At 50.3% G+C, this 17,846-nt stretch overlaps 2 protein-coding genes across 2 annotated transcripts; one reads left to right on the forward strand and one right to left on the reverse strand.

Annotated features, from left to right (window-relative positions):
• Positions 1 to 1,787: 1,787 nt before the first annotated feature.
• LOC119249740 (indolethylamine N-methyltransferase-like) lies at positions 1,788 to 6,502 on the reverse strand. The gene is made up of 3 exons (XM_037517238.2): positions 6,153 to 6,502; positions 4,471 to 4,678; positions 1,788 to 2,442 (listed from the first exon to the last, which is right to left on the reverse strand). The coding sequence occupies exons 1-3, from the start codon at positions 6,304 to 6,306 to the stop codon at positions 2,013 to 2,015; spliced, it is 792 nt and encodes a 263-aa protein (XP_037373135.1). The 5' UTR covers positions 6,307 to 6,502; the 3' UTR covers positions 1,788 to 2,012.
• Positions 6,503 to 11,593: 5,091 nt separating this feature from the next.
• Positions 11,594 to 17,106, forward strand: LOC119244139 (indolethylamine N-methyltransferase). Its single transcript, XM_037509821.2, has 3 exons — positions 11,594 to 11,774; positions 13,133 to 13,340; positions 14,560 to 17,106. The coding sequence occupies exons 1-3, from the start codon at positions 11,606 to 11,608 to the stop codon at positions 14,987 to 14,989; spliced, it is 807 nt and encodes a 268-aa protein (XP_037365718.1). The 5' UTR covers positions 11,594 to 11,605; the 3' UTR covers positions 14,990 to 17,106.
• Positions 17,107 to 17,846: the final 740 nt, after the last annotated feature.

Below are 17,846 nucleotides of genomic sequence, written 5' to 3' on the forward strand. Positions count from 1 at the left end.
CAGGCGGTGGTTTGGGCCCCAAGTTGGAAATCTGTAACAAAACCACCCTGTCTCCTCTGCCTGGGAGGAGGGCAGGGGATGTGGGAGGCTCCCTGGCTGTTGGAAATCTATGCCAGGCTCAGTGGCAGAAGTTCTCCCTGGTACCTGTCAGGTCCACACAGGGTTTCATCACAGAGGCATGACTTAAGTTGTTGTGGGCCTGAGGGGCACCCCAGAGCACAGGGAAGAGAACCTACCTTGATGGGACATGGGAAAGCGACGTCTCCTGGACAGAAGGCCCTCCTTCCCTTCTTACCTGGGGTTAGGAGCCAGAGGATCCAGGTGTACTGACTCTATACATGCCCAAGAGACACCATTATTTCAGAGAGAAGTCCAAATTCAAGTGCATTCTTGTTTCTCAAAGGGTAGTCCTCAGAGTAGCAGCAACGGCTTTACTAGGAGCTTGTTGGGGGTGAGACTCTCAGGCCCAACTGGGTCAGACTCACAGGACAAACAAGATTCCCAGTTGAGCAAGAACCCAAGGTGATTCACAAGCGTGCTAATTTTGAAATCTCTCTCCCGTGGGTCCCAGCTGAAATGCAGTGTCTAAGAGTCACAGCAACAGGTAAGCTCTAGCTTCAGGCAGCCCTTTCTGGCCAGTGGTTCCCAAGCTTCTCTGGGTGGGATGGCTCAAGGCTTCTCATTGGATGAGGTCTGGCAGAACCTTAGTGGGTCAAAATGTGGTCAGAGAAAGCTCAGAACTTTCCTAGGGCGGCCTCCTGACATTTGCCCTCCCTGCACCTCTTTGCAATTTTCTGCCTTGCACTGCCCTCTGGTGGCCATGGGAAGCCATTGCCACCTCAGTGAGGAAATGATTACCTATTACAGACCTGGGACATAAAGCTCAGAGGTCCCCAACTATCGATAGAAATAGTTTGGAAAACACTTGGATTTATCAACAGAAGAGTGAATAGAGACTGCCCTTTGCTCTGGGTGAAGGATCCTGGCAACCCAGCTTTGCCTTTCTTGCACACTTTGTTGGAAGCTGTTCAAAGGTGGAGCCTGGGGTGGACAAGATACAAGTCCTGGGTAGCAAGGGTTTGCAGGTAGGATGTCGCTGGCCTGGTTCAGAGAACCCTGCATGGTGTCCGCAGGGCATGAGGCAGTAGCCAGATTGGGGGCCCTCTGTAACCAACTTGCTGGGAAGTTTGTAAATTGCCATGTCCCCTCCCAGGCTCAGTTTCCTCAGCAAAGAGTGGGAAATCAGAGTTTGGCTAGAAATCATGTAGTTCTTTCTGGTGCCTTTTGGCCTTGAGAACCAGAGCAGAGAGAGCCTCCAGCAGGAGAGTCAGCTGCGCGGAGGGCCAGGCCTCTCATTGCAGCCAGTGGGGTGCTTGTGTCTGTTACAGATGCTCTCAGCCTCCTCTCTGTCCCCTGCCTGCTGGCCCAAATGCCTGCAAGTTTTTGCCTGGGCCCTCTCCCTACTGCCTACATACAGGCAGGTTGAAAATGTTGGCCAGTTGTAGCCCCAGGGGGGCCCTCAACCATAACCATGGTTGCCAGTGGAGAAACGCCCCAGCCCTCAGGCAGGATGGATTTGTGGGGGACTTGCTTGTTCTCAGAGGCCCCAGAGCAGCTGAACCCCAGTTCTTCACAGTAGTTGTGGGCTTGTTGACACCCACTTTATCCTGCTCGCCTCCCATGCCCTGTTAGTGTTTCCTGGAGTTCCCTCTCAAACTATTTGCACCCAGATCCTTGTCTCAGGGTCTGTTCTGGGGGACCCAAATCAAGACACTATCCAGCTGAGCCATTTTATTGATTTTTGCTGTAAGATGCACATGAAAGGGTGTGGGGGCCCGATGGATCCCTGGGCTGGGTGCAGGGGAGGCGTTTGTGTTTCACCTGTGACCTTAGGAGGAATAGGAGGGAAGGGGTAGCATTCAGGCTCTGCCTGATTTCAGGAAGCTGTGGAGTGAGACTCTGGAAACATAGGCCTCAGCTTCCTTTTGGGGCCCTTCACTGCCAGGCTGGCCTCAGGCTCCAGGGTCCTTGCGGGCGACCACAAAGCAGACACCATCATTGATGGAGCAGCCCTCGGAATAGCTGATGGGGCTGTAGGTGCACCGCAGCACCTGGCAGCCGGCATCCTGCACGGCCTTCTCCACGGTCTCCTTCTCCAGGTAGAGGGCGAAGAACTTCTTGGGGCCCACCATGTATGACTGGCAGCGCAGGGCCACCATGGTGACCAGGTGCCCGCCCGGCTTCAGCAGGCCGGCCAGGCCCCGGATGGCTGCCCGGTAGGAGTCCACAGTGGGACAGGCGCTCTCCAGGGCTAGCAGTGTCAGCACGCAATCGGCTGCGGGCACCTGGGCTGGCTCCAGGGGGTGTAGCTTGGTCACATCACACTTCAGCACCCGTGTGACCTTCTTTCGGAGCTGGGCCTCCTTCTCCTGCCACTTGCTCCTACGGGGGAGGGTCACAGAGGTGACAATGACAATAGCCCCTCCTCCTCACAGCCATCTAGGGTGCATCTGGGGCATGGCCTGGGATCTAACTTGTCCAGTGGCTCTCCAGGGAGATATTAATTCCCCTCTATGCAGATGAGGAAACTGAGGCACAGAGAGACTGGGTGACTTGCTCAAATTTACACCACTGGTTGGGGACAGTGTATTTGACATTTGATTATTCCCTCCTCCTTTTCCTTCTTTTGAGCAATTCAATCATTTTTGCCATATTATATTAGTCATTTTTGAAGTTGTAAAATTTATATAACCCCAAATCTGCCATTTAAATCATTTTATGCATACAATACAGTGGCATTAACAACATTTGCAGTGTTGTGTAGATGTGAGCCCAGCTGCTTAATTCAACGAAGCCTCTTCCTCTCCCCCTTAGGAGCTCTGCACCCATTAAGCAATGACACCCTCTTCCTCTCTCTGCAGCGCCGGCCCTTTAAACCTTCTTTGGGATATGCAGACCCATCATGTCACTTCCTCTCTAGTGGCCAGGAGACTCCCAACAGGTTCCACTCCTTTCAGCAGCCTCCCCTCTGGCCTCCCTGGCACCTGACTCTCCTCTTCATTCTACCCCATCCTGCTCACCTTCTGCCTGCTCCTCTGACCCCAGCCCTATCAGCTCTGCCCACTGCAGCTCTGCCTGCTGCGCCCTCAGCCCTCTGCTCTTCCCCAGCCTTCAGGTCCTACTTTCACACAGGAAGCAGCTCCGAGGACCCCCTCCTTGAAGAGCCTTCTCTGCCACATCCTGTGGTGCGCCCTCCCAGATCCCCACCACGCTGGCGCCCTGACCTTGGCTCCCCAGCACCAGATGGTGTGAAATAAATGTCTGTGGATGAAGGCCCTGACTGGTGGCGTTTGTTACGGCAGACCCAGTGACTAGAAGGTCCCATGCCACCTAACTCAGCCCCTTATCCGGCAGATGTTCTGGCTCTAAAATATTTGATGTGAATGTCTATCTCTGTCAATGGGCCTGTCTGTGAAAAGCAGATCATGTGAGGTCACATAGGTGAGGTCTCAGGCACAGCCCTGTGTGGAGCAAGCCCACTGGGCCACTTCCCTAGCAGTGCGTGCTCTCGGAGTGTGTCTGTGTCACGTTGGTTCCTCAGTCACAGCACTGCTGCTCCGCGTAGGCTACTGGATGCACTAAGCAGACCGCATGCTAAATAGACTCCAGCCAAACTGAACTTTCATACATGCTGCAAAACCAAAACATTTGCTCGACTTGTGTCATTGTGCTTTGTGCTTTATCAAGCTATCTGGACCGAACCTGCGGTGTGTCTGCAGTTTGGTTGTTGTGTTCTTCCTTCCCACACACATGGGAGCTTGTGGGGATGGGCCTTTGGGTCACTGACCCTCAGGCTGCACTGCACAAATGGCAGCAGAAGTGAAGGGAGCCCTGGCTGGCTGCTGTGGAAGCCCCTGTGCCCAGAAACCCTCAGTTCTGCCTCACTTTGGGGTCCCCTACCTGTGGCTGGGTCAGACGCCATGGCCCATGTTTAGGGCACGAAACATGAACTCTTCATCCTGGCTCTATGTAGCCCAAAGGGCACTTTCCAGGTCTGAGCCTGTTTCCTCCCCTGTGAAATCAAACAAGATCCTGCCTGCTCCCCCAGGGCTCCAGTAGATGCATCTGCTGTCTGTTACCTGGACAGAGTGGGTGCTTGGAAAGGTTCATGCTGCTTGTCTGTGGGACTTGACAATAGTGCTAGGGGGACAAGGGTGGAGGATTCTTTGAAGTCCTTCCAACATTAGATCACAGAAAATTGGTATGGGCTAAAGTAATCTGGGGAGGTTTCCAGGAGGAGGTGGGATTGGAGCTGGTCCTGTATGATTGGTGGGATACAAAGGAGTGAGTAGGCCAACCAAAGTAAGGAGCACAGACAATTCTAAGGCTAGAGGTGGGACTAACTCAAAAGGAGGGGGATACTAGCCCAGTGGGTCAGGAAGAAAGTGTGGGAATGTAGCGAGCTAGTACCTGTCACCCTCCAGTTCACACACGTATTGCACAGCTGGGGACCAGTCATAGGCCCCGGGCTCCTTCTTCAGCCACTTCTCCAGTTCCCGGAGGTTCTGCTCCGTGTAGTCTGTGGCGAAAATCTCCCGGAAGACTCCACAGGCTGAGAGAAGCTGGTAGATGGTAGGGCCTGTGCCAATGTCGATGAGGATGTCACCCCCGACTCCTTCTGCAGAAGACAACATTGACCAGGTCTGGAGGGGACCCCGATTCCTTGCACCGCTAGGAAATGGAGAGGAGCCCTGGCCTGGCCGCTTCACAGAACTTGCCATTTGGAGAGGGTGACACAGAGATCCCGACCTTGTCTTTGGGTGGTCACTAGGCAGTGTGGGGAAAAGCAGGCTCATGCACCTTGGGCACAAGGGGTGCTCGCTGGAGGGCACTTGTCCTCTATCATACCCCCTTCTGCCTAAATTCCCGCTGCCAGGGGACTGCTAGGATAAGCTCTGCTCTTCTGGGTAGACTTCAGATGGACTTTTTAGTAGGAACTGATTTATTTCCAACTATGTTCTGACTCAGGATTTTAAACACAGGGGAAAATCACATAATTCCTGGTGCAAAGTGGGGCAGAGCCTCAGATAAGGGCTGAGACGGGAACTGTTAGGACTGTCACTGGGTCAGCCCATAAGGCAAAAGGCAAGGAGATACAGTGTTGAATTGGGGGTGGGGGGATCTTCACCTCAGAGTAACAGTGACAGCACCACCCTCTTTTTCCTGCTTTTGCCCTCATCGATCTTCTAGTAAAACTCACCTGTGCATTTTTCAAGGCCTACTGAAAATGTTTCTGCTCCAGGAAGTCTCCTCAGATTCCTCTGTGAGCATTAAGTTTTCTTTCCTCTGGATTCTTTCCTGTGGATGCTGCTTGAAATACCTTTCTTGGCACTAATTACATAATTAGACAAGATCGAGTGACTGCATAAGCCCTGGAGTTGCACAGTACACTTCCTGCCCAACCGTGCATGGCAGCCCCGAGTTACCTGATCTTTAGTCTTGCTGTCTGATCTGGGTTGGCCATCCCTCTTTCTCTGACTTCAGTCTCTGCTTATGAGCATTGAGGACTCTGGGCGATAATCTCTTTTTCCAGTTCTGAGGCCCCCTGGCAGGGATTTGTAACTGAGCTCTGTGATTTGGTTTTGGGTGTCTATGAGCTCTCTTAGTTTTGTGTAAAAAATCTCTCTCTCTCTCTCTCTCTCTCTCTCTCTCTCTCTCTGTGTGTGTGTGTGTGTGTGTGTGTGTGTGTGTGTGTATTAGAAAGGCTATAAAGCCCAACTTTAAAGCCCCTTCAGCAGGGGAAGCAGGTGGAGATGGTCAGATGCAGACAATGTGCTAATTTCTTTTCTCTTCACCCTCCTTCCAGCATGAGCTTGTGAACTTCACAGTTGGGGCATTACTTTCCTATTTCACAGGTGAGAAACTGAGGCCAACTGTTTTAGACTCAAGCCTGCCACTTGGCCTCCAATTCTGTTGCTCTAACTTCACTCAATTGTCACCGAGTAGGGGCCCTCGTGGATTCACAGGTGGGCTGCCTTCACAGCATCCTTAGTGAGCCTTAGCCCGGAGGACGGGGCCCCTGCCACCACCCAGAAGCAATTCCTGTCAGGTGTAGCCCCATCCTCCCCCTGAGATTGAGACCAACCACTCACCTGAAGAGAAGGTTTGGAAGAGGTTTTCCAGGTTAAATTTCAGGATTTCTTTTTCAGCCATAGTGCCTGAGTCGAAGGCATAGTAGGTCTGTAAGTAGTCTTTAGGGTCAAACTCTTTCTGGTAGTCCTCTCCTGCGTACACCTTGCCTTCCATGCTGGCTGAGGAGCCCACTGCGTCTCCCCACTCCCACAGTCTGGTTGTAGATACCACCGTCTCCCGAGCTTTACCTACCAGAAGTTACATAACCTTCTCAGGCCAGGCCCTCCCTTTGGGGAGGAGCTCAGATTCCACACATGCAGCCAGGGCTTGGTGTTAGCTTCTCTGATTGACATTTATCTGGCTGATAATGATCAGGAACTTGGGAATGCAACAGGGTCCCAACATGTGTTCTGAGGTGTTCTTGGTTCTGAGAATTGATGTTTTGAATGTAGGAGCTGCTGGGGGCTTTGCAGGGAGGGAGAGAATGAAGCAGAAGGACAGAGGTCACAGAGAGACACACAGAAACCAAGAGTCTACAATAGGTCAAGATGCTACCCTTTGGGATTTGAGGAGGGAGGGGAAAGCAACAACCAGAGTGGAAAGACCCCGAAGGGTCAGGAAACAGGATTCAGAGATGGCTAAGATTTCACTGACCAAGGTCAGTGAGCTTGTTCTTGAAAACAGCTTGTCCTAAACTTGCCTAAATATTCCCCCACCCCACCCCTTTTAATCTTGTTTATTCCTCCCATTTCCTTAATCAACCCTTACTTTTTGCTTTGGGCTGATGTAAGCTTAGCCAGGGCCCCTGAGAAGCCTCTGTTTAGACAAGTTATTTCTAAAGTGTTGGCACACATGAAAAGATCTGTGATAAAATTGCATAGAACTTAATACACACGCACACAGACACAGTAAAACTAGAAAAAGATGAATAACAGCAGTAGGTTGTATCAATGTCAATCTCTGGTTGTGATATGGTGCTATTGTTTTAAATGATACTATCTTCGGAAGAAAGCTGGTAAAGAGTACAGGGGACCTCTCTATTATTTCCTATATTCAATGACCTGAAAATAAAAACTTTTATATTAAAAAAAAATTGCCACATCTCTTTTAAACGTTCACCGCAGCAGTGATTTCAGAGCCAATTCTAGTGTGTTTTTCAAACAGGCAAATCTAGGGCAGGTAGTGATCTGACTCTCCCGCAGATGTTGAATAAACAGCACCAAGGAGGACACCTGGAAAGGTGGATAATACCCACCAAGTACCTACTGTGTGCCAGGCATGCCCCATTCTCTGCCTTCTTCACAAGAGTCTGCAAAGTAGACATTGACACCCCCCCCACCCCCCGCACCGTCCCCGCCAAGATGAGGAAGTGGAAGGTGACGGACATGGCTTTTCTCAAGAAAGCCCTGGAAGCAAGAAATTGGGTCCAGAGGAAAACTGAAGTCTAGTGTCCAAAGAAAAATTGCAGACCAACTGCAAACCTTATCCTGTACCCATCACACTCTGCTGGCCCCCCACCAGCCTGTCAGCTTCCCTTTGCAGGGTGTACAAACCAGTGTGCCTGGGAATCCCCAGGGGACCGATTTATAGTGCAGATCTTGGTTCTGAGATTCTCATTTCTAACAGCTCACAGGAACATGGAAATGGCACACTTTGAAGTAACAAAGCCCTTTAGTCCCTACTGTCTAGATTCGAAGCAATTAACATTAATTTTTCAGGTTTTTGAGTTTCAACAGAATATAAACTCTAATTTTACTGTGTTAAATGTAAATGTCCCCTTTCCTGAAATTACTTATCTGTGGAATTTCAATTCAGCCAGAAAAGAGTTAATGATATAATAAATGGTGATGGCAACGAGATGGCCTACCCAGTTGGATAAAAGAAAAATGAGACAGCTAGCCACTTTATTAGAACAGAATTTCAATGTTAAAATCCAATGAACACAATTTCTAGGAGGATTAAAATGATTGGTGATACTGAACATATCATTTTTTTCTGAGGGTTTGTTACATGGTGATTTGCTTCTGGATACCCGCATCTGAAATGCTCTTCCAGGCTGTGATGCTGCTGCGTGTGCCCGTCTGTGCCTGCCTTGTTCTCACAGCTGGGTCAGCACCATCCCTCTGAGTCATGACTCTAAGTTCTCTGGAAGTGGTAGATTTTAGCGCTAATAAACAGTATCCAGAGGCTCAGCCAGGTTGTCCTAGCTGCTCCCCTAGTGACTGTCACTAGGTCAGAGACTTGCAGATTTCCTTGTAAATAGTGTAATCAATGCATATTAAACTTTTCCTGTGTTTTGGATTCTGGTTTTAGTCTGGATTTCTAGATGTAGGATTATTGGGTCAAGGTTTGAAGTTTTTGTTGTAAATAGTCTAGCATCAATAATTTAGTCAAATAATTGCCAAATTGTTTTCCCAAAGGGAAGGTAATGCTTTTGCCGTTTAATATATTTAGGGCAAATAATTGCTTCATTTTTTCTCTAATAAAATATGCTCTCTTCACCTAAGCTTCAAAAATCCTTCTCTATCCAGAAATTTGATAGTCAATTGTGGTAGCTTCTGTGATTAAGTTTTAAAAAGACATTTCGCTTTTATTTTGGTGTTTGGCATGAGATGAGGCTCTTCATGGCCAATTAGAACTCACCAGAGAAAAATCTTGTTTACACTTGCAAGCTCTGGACTTCTTTCTTCACCCCAGGGTCAGGCGGGAAGAGAGATAACAGGATGTCAGGGGTGCGGGATGCTGAGATGGTCGTTTTCCTAATCTTGAGAGGAGATTGATCCTTTTCTCATTTGGTTGACTCCCAAGAGGTCTTATTTTCTTGATAGGTAGCTTACAATTTGCTCATTTACTCGAAATTAAGGCAGAAGTTTTCTTGAGTGGAAATTTCCAAGAGCTAGACAGAAGTTACAGGACAGGAAGATGCTTCAGATGATGCAGATTTTCTGAAAAGGGATGGTAACTCCCAGGCAGGACAGTGTTGCCAGGTGGATGAAGACCGTGGTTCTCAATGGGAGAGGAGGTGGCTTTGCCCCTGGCCATGTCTGAGACATTTTTGGTGTCACAACAATGAGGTGCTACTGGCATCTAGTGGGTAGGGTCAGGGATGCTGCTGGATATCTGCATGGGTCAGCCTCCCTGCCCCTCCCTACAAGGAATTATTTGGCCTGATATGTCAATGGTGTGAAGGTTGGAGGAATCTTCCCTTAAAATGTATCCATAAAAGACTTGATTTTGAGCAGATTACCCTAGTGCTAAGAAGAACTCGGGCCAGGCCAGAGGCAGCATGTGTGTTGGGATGGAGAGAGTGGACATGGTGAAGAGGTGGCTGGGTCAGAGGAAGACGACGTTGGCTTTGGAATGCCAGCAGGATTGGAATTCATTCCTCTGGGCAGCCAGAAGGACTGGACACCCTTAGGGCCTCCTCTGTCCATTCAAACATATCTAATATTAGTACCACGAATAGCTCGGGAAAGGGCAGTCTCCTCCTGCCCCCAGCCAAGCAAACACCTGGATGCCCACACGCCACACTGCAGGGGTCTCTGGGCACCTCCAGATAGCCCCCAGATATCCACAGTTCAATTTGTAAAGATTAATGGGATGGCATCTTCTAGAGCCTCCTCGACACCTAGCTTCCATCCTTCTGCCTCCTGCTGGGAGACGGGTTAATGTGCACTGTATTACTGACTCCTTGCCCTCTGGATTTCAGCTGGATTCTGCAGGAGGTAAGAGAGTGAGGATGTATATTCTTCAGCTCCTTCGCTGCAATAGTCCTCCAGATAGCTCTGTCTCAGGTCTAGAACTGACGATGGCTCCTTCCTGCTACCAACTATGGAGAACTGTGGTGGTTAATTTTATTTGTCAACTTGGTCGGGCATGATGCCTGATATATGATCCAATGCTATGCTGGATGTTTCCATGAAGATGCTTTGGGTGATGTTAACATTTCAGTTGGTGGACTTTCAGCAAAGTGAACTGAACTCCATAATGTGGTTGAGCCCCTTACTCAATGGACAGCCTGAATAGAACCAAGCACCTCCTCTGAGCTAGAGGGAAGTTGGCCAGCAGATGGCCTATGGATTTGAATGGGCTTTTGAATTGGCTGTTTCTGGGGTTCTCCAGCCTGATGGTCTTCACCCTTCAGGTTGAAACAACATTTGCTTTTTCTCCGTGTCTAGACTACCTGTATCGTGTACATACAGCCCTCTCTCTCTCCCTCCCTCTCCCCTTCTCCTTCTGCCTCCATCCCTCTCCGTCTCTTACTCATCTAGGTAGCTGGCTATAGACACACATAGCTGTTGATTCTCTTTCTGCGGAGAATTCTAATAGTATTTTGTGGTTTCCCCTCAATTCTATGTGACGTGAGTGCTTCAGGCTCCTGACCGCCCTGGGTGTCTTTCACAGACTGGCGCCATGTCCCAAGCATCCCTGGAGGCCATTGGGTGCCCAAGCCTTGGAAAGCAGGCCCTGCATGACCACTGGGTATTGCTGCCTCTGTGGAGGCCTCAGTCCGTCGGGCCCTAGGGGGTCAGAATTGTTTGTTTACTGAAAGCCAGAACAAGATGTTCTTGTCCTTCCCACTTCCAGGGCAGAAGGCCTGGACCTCCAGTGTAGCAGATTCGTTTCTGTCTGGTTTGTGGCCAAGACAGAGCTGTTTCCTGTGCCAGAAAAGGAGGCCAACCTTCCTGTAGGAGGTTTTACACCCCACTCCCATTTTACAGGGAAGAACGCTGAGGTGTGGGGAATGACTTTGCTGGGGTCATGCGAAGAGTCGGCAGCCAGGGTCCAGGACTCTGCTGATTGCTCATGTTATGTGGCAGGGCTCCCTTGTCCTTTTCATGGAGCATGGCTGTTCTCTGGTCTCTAGGGGCCTATACAGTGATGCGTAGTCAGCCATCCTGTTCTGCCCTTAGGGTCTGAACAATGTCCTCCAGAGAAGGCTGGGGTGTGCAGAGCCAAACCCACTGCCTGGATTGGGGGGAGTCACAGGGTCCCACTGATCACTAGAGGCACTAGGGGTCCTCACTGTATGTCAGACTTGTGACACCTGGAATCTACCAGAGCCCTTGTAGCTTAGGTTCTTATGACCTGTGGTTCTTATAGCCAGTGATGGATGGGGAAACAGGCCTGGCATCTGGTCAAGGTCACACAGCAGCACATGGTTGGTAGAGTTGAGGACCCAGAATAGGGCACCACTGACAGACAGAGGTCAGAGTGGGTAGGGGGCCTGGGCAGCTGGGGGTAGGGGGCCTGGGCAGCTACAACCTCACTGACATGACTCTGGGTTCAAAGGAACTTCAGTGAAACTAGTGTGCTGGGAGGAGTGTGTGTCCCTGGGTCCCCCTTCTGCATCTCCCCAGAAGGGACAGCTCAAGGAGAGGTCAGCCTGGGAGGAGCTAAGGAATGAGATCAGATTTCTGGAGGTGGAGTTTGGAGCCCTGGAATCTTAAAAGATCCAGGCAGGCAGGAGGGCATGCATTTGGCCACCATGGAGCGCAGCTTCACGGGAGGTGATGAGTACCAGAAGAACTTCATGCCCAGGGACTACCTGACCACCTACTACAGCTTCGAAGGAGGCCCCTCGCCCGAGGTGGAGATGCTCAAGTTTAACCTGGAGTGTCTCCACAAGACCTTCGGTCCTGGTGAGCAGACGGGTGCCTGTCCCTACTGCAGCTCCTTGAGCCTCGCTCCAGGGACCCTAGATGAGGGATGGGGTGTTCAGGGTGGCCAGTTGGTGGAAGTCTGCTCTTCTCTTGGGGCTACATGGGGTGGAAGTTGAGGTGGGGGCCATGGGGAGCCTGCCCCTCTCTTTGGTAGATGTTATTCAAGAGGCGGGGTCTGTCTCTCCAGACCTCTGGAGCTACAGGCCAGACCAGGGACCAAGAAATGCAGGGGAGAGAACAGCACCTTGCAGTTCCCAAACCCTTTCCATTAGCTCCTTCATCTCTGGGGTGGGGCAGGAGGATCTGAATGTTATCATGGCCAGCACTGACTTTGCACAGGCCTCCAGAGACCCCAAGAAGGCCAAGGGCAAGCAGTGTGATTGTGATTGGGTCAGGGTTGTGCCATATCAGACGTGGTTGTAATGAGTCCTACCTGGGGAGGTGAGGGTTCTGGGTGGGGTGTCTGTCCTGTCACAAAGTTGCTGGCAAGACCTCAGACTCCAAGGGCCTCAACTGAACTGTGAAATGGCTCTTGCATCTGCTGGCCTTGCAATGGTGATATGGTCATTCTGTGATGTCCTCTCTCATCCTCACTCTGGGGACTTGGGAGGAAAACAGTCAGGGTGAGTCTCCTGGTGAGGAGGGCAGGAGGGGGTTAAGAGGCTGAGCCTGGGGGAATGGGAAGTTTGGGGAGGCAGAAATCAGAGAGAGTCTGGCCGAGAGTGACCCCACAGGCTGAGAGATGGCCCCAAGCCCGGGCTCTGGGCGGAATGTTGGAAGTTATGCTTCATTCCAACTTCCAGGCCACCCTCAACTATCTGCCCAACTCATCTCCCTCCCAGTTCTGGCTTCCTGTTCCTGCCCGCTCCTCTCCCCAGAGGGAGCCATTCTGTCGGGAGGGGGCCTGGATATCAGGGTGCCTCCCAGTCAGCCTTGAACCTGCAGAGCATCACCCCAGGGTGACTTCTTTGAGCCCTACAGCCAGAATCTTCATCAGATCAGGGCCTGGGCTCCTGTTCTTGGCCTAGGAGGATGGTAGTTATGCTCTTGGCTGAAAGATACTGGGCTAATTATTTGGCCTTCCCAGACTCCGTTTTCTAATCATGAAATGGGAAATAAAGACAGTGGTCACCACACAGGGGGTTTCTGAGGCATATAACGGACACGAATGCCTAGACAACATTGAGCATGGTGCCTGGCATAATGGAAGCATCAGTCCAGGATCATGGTTGTGATTGGTCTTGCTTCCCCTGAGGGTAGGACCTGGATATTTGTCTCAGGCCTCAGTTCTCTCACTGGTTCCCTGAGAATCTCAGTGAGCTCTCTCCCTCCTTCAGGCGGCCTCCGTGGAGACACGCTGATCGACATCGGCTCAGGCCCTACCATCTACCAGTTGCTCGCCGCCTGTGAGGTGTTCAAAGACATCACTATGTCTGACTTCACTGACCGCAACAGGGAGGAGCTAAACAAGTGGCTGAAGAAAGATCCAGGGGCTTATGACTGGACCCCAGCTGTGAAATACGCCTGTGAGCTGGAAGGGAACAGGTAGGGCTCAGGGCCTGGGGACAGGGCTGGATGTCAACCTCCTTCTCAAAGGACTCTCTGCCTCTCATTGGCCTTGACATTTTTAGCATAATAGACCCCTCAAGGATGGGATAAGATGTTTTGGAACTATAGATGGGCCCCAAGTTTCATGATTATAGCAATTTGGGGGGAGAGTGTCTGATCACAGGTCTGCAGTGAGACGTGAAATAGTCAGATAGCCCCACTAAGGTTCAGGTGGTAGGGCCTTCTCCCTCCTTCCCTCCTTCCGTCCTTCCATTTTCCCTTCCTCCCTCTATAATCAAAACCAATCCTGGGCCTCCCCAGTGGTGCTGGGGAGGTTGAGCGCTGGGTTGTGAAGCTGTCCGCAGCCTCTGCAGCGCCGGTTCGATCCCCGGCCACTGGATGAGGGTCCCACATGGCGTGCAGACCCCTCCTGCCGCCCGCTGCTCCCCTCAGCAGTGTACTTCGTCAGTCTGTCTGTTCTGCTCTCCGCTCTGACTCTGGTAAATTCTCTCACCCTCCCACGCTTCTGACTGTACCCAGTGCTTGTATAAATAAATAAATAAATCTTTAAAAAAAAAAAAAACAAAACAAATATTTAAAAAAAAAAAAAAAAAACCAGTCCTGCGCCTGCACAGCAGGCTGTGTGACAGCGTGAACCCACCCCCCAGCCAGAGTGCTCAGATAGGGTAGACTTACATATCTGAGTGTTTCTCCCCTGTTTCTGCCACCTGTGCTCATTTACTTGAATTGTATACTTATTCTCTTGCTTTTAAAAATTATTTTACTCTATATTTATGATATCTTAACAGCCTATTGTTTAGTTTTAGTCACCTACCTCTATGTTATTTTCTAAGATTTGCTTTTCATCACTCAGCGTTATATTTTTAAGACAGCTACATCTGTAGCTAATTTTCCAGCGCACCTGTGCTGATGGAATGTCTAACCCATGCTCCTTATTTCTCTGAGGGGTCAAGGGAAGGGGACTCACATGGAATCAGAGAGAGCATGTCAACCTGATCCACTTCCTCTACCCACCTTCCTGCTGGGGAGGGAAACTGAAGCCAGGACTGGAGCAGAGCCTGCCATTGGCCACACAGGGACTCCCGGACAGCGATCCTGTTCTGTGCTGAGAGATCACCACTCTCTGGTTGACTCCGGCTGAGCGTTGCCTTTGGGGCCTTCGAGCTCCTTCCATAATTCTTGCCTTTCTCTGCAGTGAGCGCTGGAAGGAGAAGGAGGAGAAGCTGCGTGCCGTGGTGAAGCGGGTGCTTAAGTGTGATGCCAACCTGGGCAACCCGCTGACCCCGGTGGAGCTGCCTCCCGCCGACTGCGTGCTCACACTGCTGGCCATGGAGTGCGCCTGCTGCAGCCTGGATGCCTACCGAGCCGCGCTGCGCAACCTGGCCTCGCTGCTCAAGCCCGGCGGCCACCTGGTGACCACAATCACCCTGCGCCTGTCGTCCTACATGGTGGGGAAGCGCGAGTTCTCCTGTGTGTCCCTGGAGAAGGAGGAGGTGGAGCAGGCGGTCCTGGATGCCGGCTTTGACATCAAGCAGTTCCTGCATAGCCCCAAGAGCTACTCGGCCTCCAGCGCTCCCAACACAGGGGTCTGCTACATTGTGGCACGCAAGAAGCCTGGACCCTGAGATAGGAATCCCCCAAGGCCTGGCCGGGCTCGCCCATCTGTCTGCTAGGGAGGGCTTAGCAATGAGTAGTGCCTCGCTGCCCTGCTTTCAAACTACAGTCCATCTTCAGAAATTCTGAGACTGTAATATCCTTGTTTTAGAATTCTAAGTTTCCAACATACTTAGAATATTCCATTTTCTATTTTACTAAGCCTGACAGCTACTCTCAGATGTAATCCCACCCCCAGGGACATGCTCTCAGAGTTTTTACCCATAGTGTTACAGACAAGGAAGCCTCTAGAGAGTGGGGTGCTGGTGTTTCAGAACCGGTTCTAAAAGAAAAACAAAACAAGAAAGTGGATGGGTGCATGGTTTGTGGCAATTCCCAATTTCCAAGGTGTAATTACTCCTACCGCCATTGATTTTGAGCTCCCACTGATTTAACAACTGGCTCACAGAATTCTTAAAAATTTAACAATTGGCTTTCAAGAGCTGACACGGGTCAGTCTGAGCACTCCCTCCAGTCAGTTGGCTGATTTCACAACTTCATATACAGGATGCCCAGTTCACTGAACTTCAGATAAACAAGAATAAGTATGTTCTCAAAATAGCACAAGACATACTTATCCTAAAGAAGTATTTATTACTTATTTGAAATTCCAGTTTCACTGGGTGCATTTTTATCTGGCAACCTTGCTCCAGACCTGGTCATGCAGCCCGGAGGCAGATGAGGCACAGGCCAGGAGTCAGGACTGGTGCTAAGACATAAGGTGCCTCTGTGCAAATCAGGAAATGCTTACAGATGGACAAACTGCAGGAAGGTGCCCTCTGGGCTGATTAATTGAGAAAAGGTGTCCTCTCTCCCTCTGGAAGGACTATGAGGACAAGCTGCCCTTTTGGGGTAGACCAAATAGAGAAAGGTGCCCTTTCCTTAAGGATGACTTGGTTCCATTCCTTACCCCCCCAAATCTGCACCTTTGTGCACACCCTGCAGAGCTGGAAGTAGCAGCCCTGGTAAGAGTCAGGGGACCTCAAATCTAGTCTCAGCCCTGCTACTAAATGACTGGGTGATCTTGGGTGAGTCTTTTCCCTTCTTTGGGTCTCGTACTTCCTTTCTGTGAGGTAGGGGAAATGGGACCTAATCTAACAACCTATAAGAAATTTTCAGGAGCAGAAAATCATTGATATAAAATATTTTGAAAAGTAAAAGATTTTGCACAAGTTGAGTATTGATTTTATTTCCCTAAAGGGGAGCTGAAAAAGCTCTTGAAAGTTACTGAGTTCAGTCCCTTTGCTGTTTAGTCAGAGAAGCTGCGGTCCCTGAGGAGACTGTGAGAGATTTGCCAGAGACACACAGTAAACTGGTGTCAGAGCTGGAGTGAGAACCATGTTGCCTGACCTGTGTCCCCTCCTGTGTACCTGCCTTTCTACTAGGCATCCCCACAGGCTTGGGAGGACCCAACAATCCCTCTTCCCTTGGGGTTCTCTTAGCAAAGACTTGGCCAGTAATAGCAATCCTGTCAGTACGCTTCATTTCTTGGGTCACACTTTACTACAGGGAACATAGAGCTCTCAACTCTTCCCCAAATGGGTCTATGTGACTAGACTCCTCTTTGGACTTGTCTGGAGAGGCACCTAATGGGAATAGTTTGTAGAAATGCTCACGGTGGAATGTCAGCTGGAAGAGGGAGGTGGGTGAACCAGCAAACACAGAGACCCCGAGAATGTGTGCCTGGGAACAGGGACCAAAATGAGGTCTAGTAGAGGAAATGGACCTTAGGGATGAGGGTGTATTGAGCATTTGAAGTTTCTGAGGGATATGGTTTCTATAAAACAAAGATAATGTGTGTGAGGGAGGGAGAGGTTGAGGAGGGAGAGGTTGCTGAGGGAAAAAAGCTACAAATGTGTCCTTCCTGAAGTGTCAGGGCCTCTACAGAGGACTCGCTCCTGGGGCGGCTCAGCTGAAGAGCTCTAGCTGTTTGGGAAGAGGTTGGGCAAGGTGAGGGCAATTGGGGGGACTTGTGAGGCTGCCTTGCTTGTTAGACTGGGACAAGCAGGGCTGAGTGACATGCTGTGTACCCGCCATATAGCTGCCTGAAAATAACATGTATTCACTATGTGCTTAATAAAACATTTCGTTTCACTCTAACCTGTGTGTCAAACTTATGATGTGATATTGATACTATGGGGAAAGAGGTCTTCAGAGAAAAAAGCCCTGGGTGACTGTAGAAAGGAAGCATCTGTGCGGGGCCGGGGATGTGGGCTTGTGGGGCCACCCCTCATCTTGTGTGGTGAGTCACTGAATTGCTGCCTAGCTAGGGCAATGTGGTAGGTCTCCTGTTATATCCACTGGCAAACACTAAAAACCCAAGCACCATTTTAAAAAACTTCCCACATAGCCTTGCACTATATTGTTCACTGACTCAATGGTAATAGAGATAGTCTGTGGAAAGTTCATTGGTTAACTTTGTTTTTCCTCATGATCTCAAATGGCTTTCAGAGTTCCAGGAATCAGTCCTAGGTTCCAAGCTGGGAAATGGAAGGAAAGTGGACTTCATCAGTAACCTCTGTCCTTCTTATAAGGAGAGCAAAAGCCACAGCAGAAGCTCCTAACAGACTTCAGTTGTGTCGAGTGGCACATCCCAGCTGCCCAGTAGCCAGGGAAAAGAAGCATGTCACTTTCTTAGCCTCTACAGTGGAGGTGGCTAGCACAAAGTAGGTAGGCAGGAGGTGGGTGAGCTAGCAACCAGCCTCTGCCACATACTTTTTGAGTTGAGCCTATCCAGGCCCAGCCTTTGTTCCTTTACTCTAAACCTGCAGAGGGGGTTTTTGCCTCTTCCATCCTGTTCTTGTGACAGCTTTAGGAGAGCTGTGGGCA

The sequence above is a fragment of the Talpa occidentalis genome, unplaced genomic scaffold (genome assembly GCF_014898055.3).
Source record: "Talpa occidentalis isolate TD23 unplaced genomic scaffold, MPIMG_talOcc4v2.1, whole genome shotgun sequence".
Classification (NCBI taxonomy): domain Eukaryota; kingdom Metazoa; phylum Chordata; class Mammalia; order Eulipotyphla; family Talpidae; genus Talpa; species Talpa occidentalis.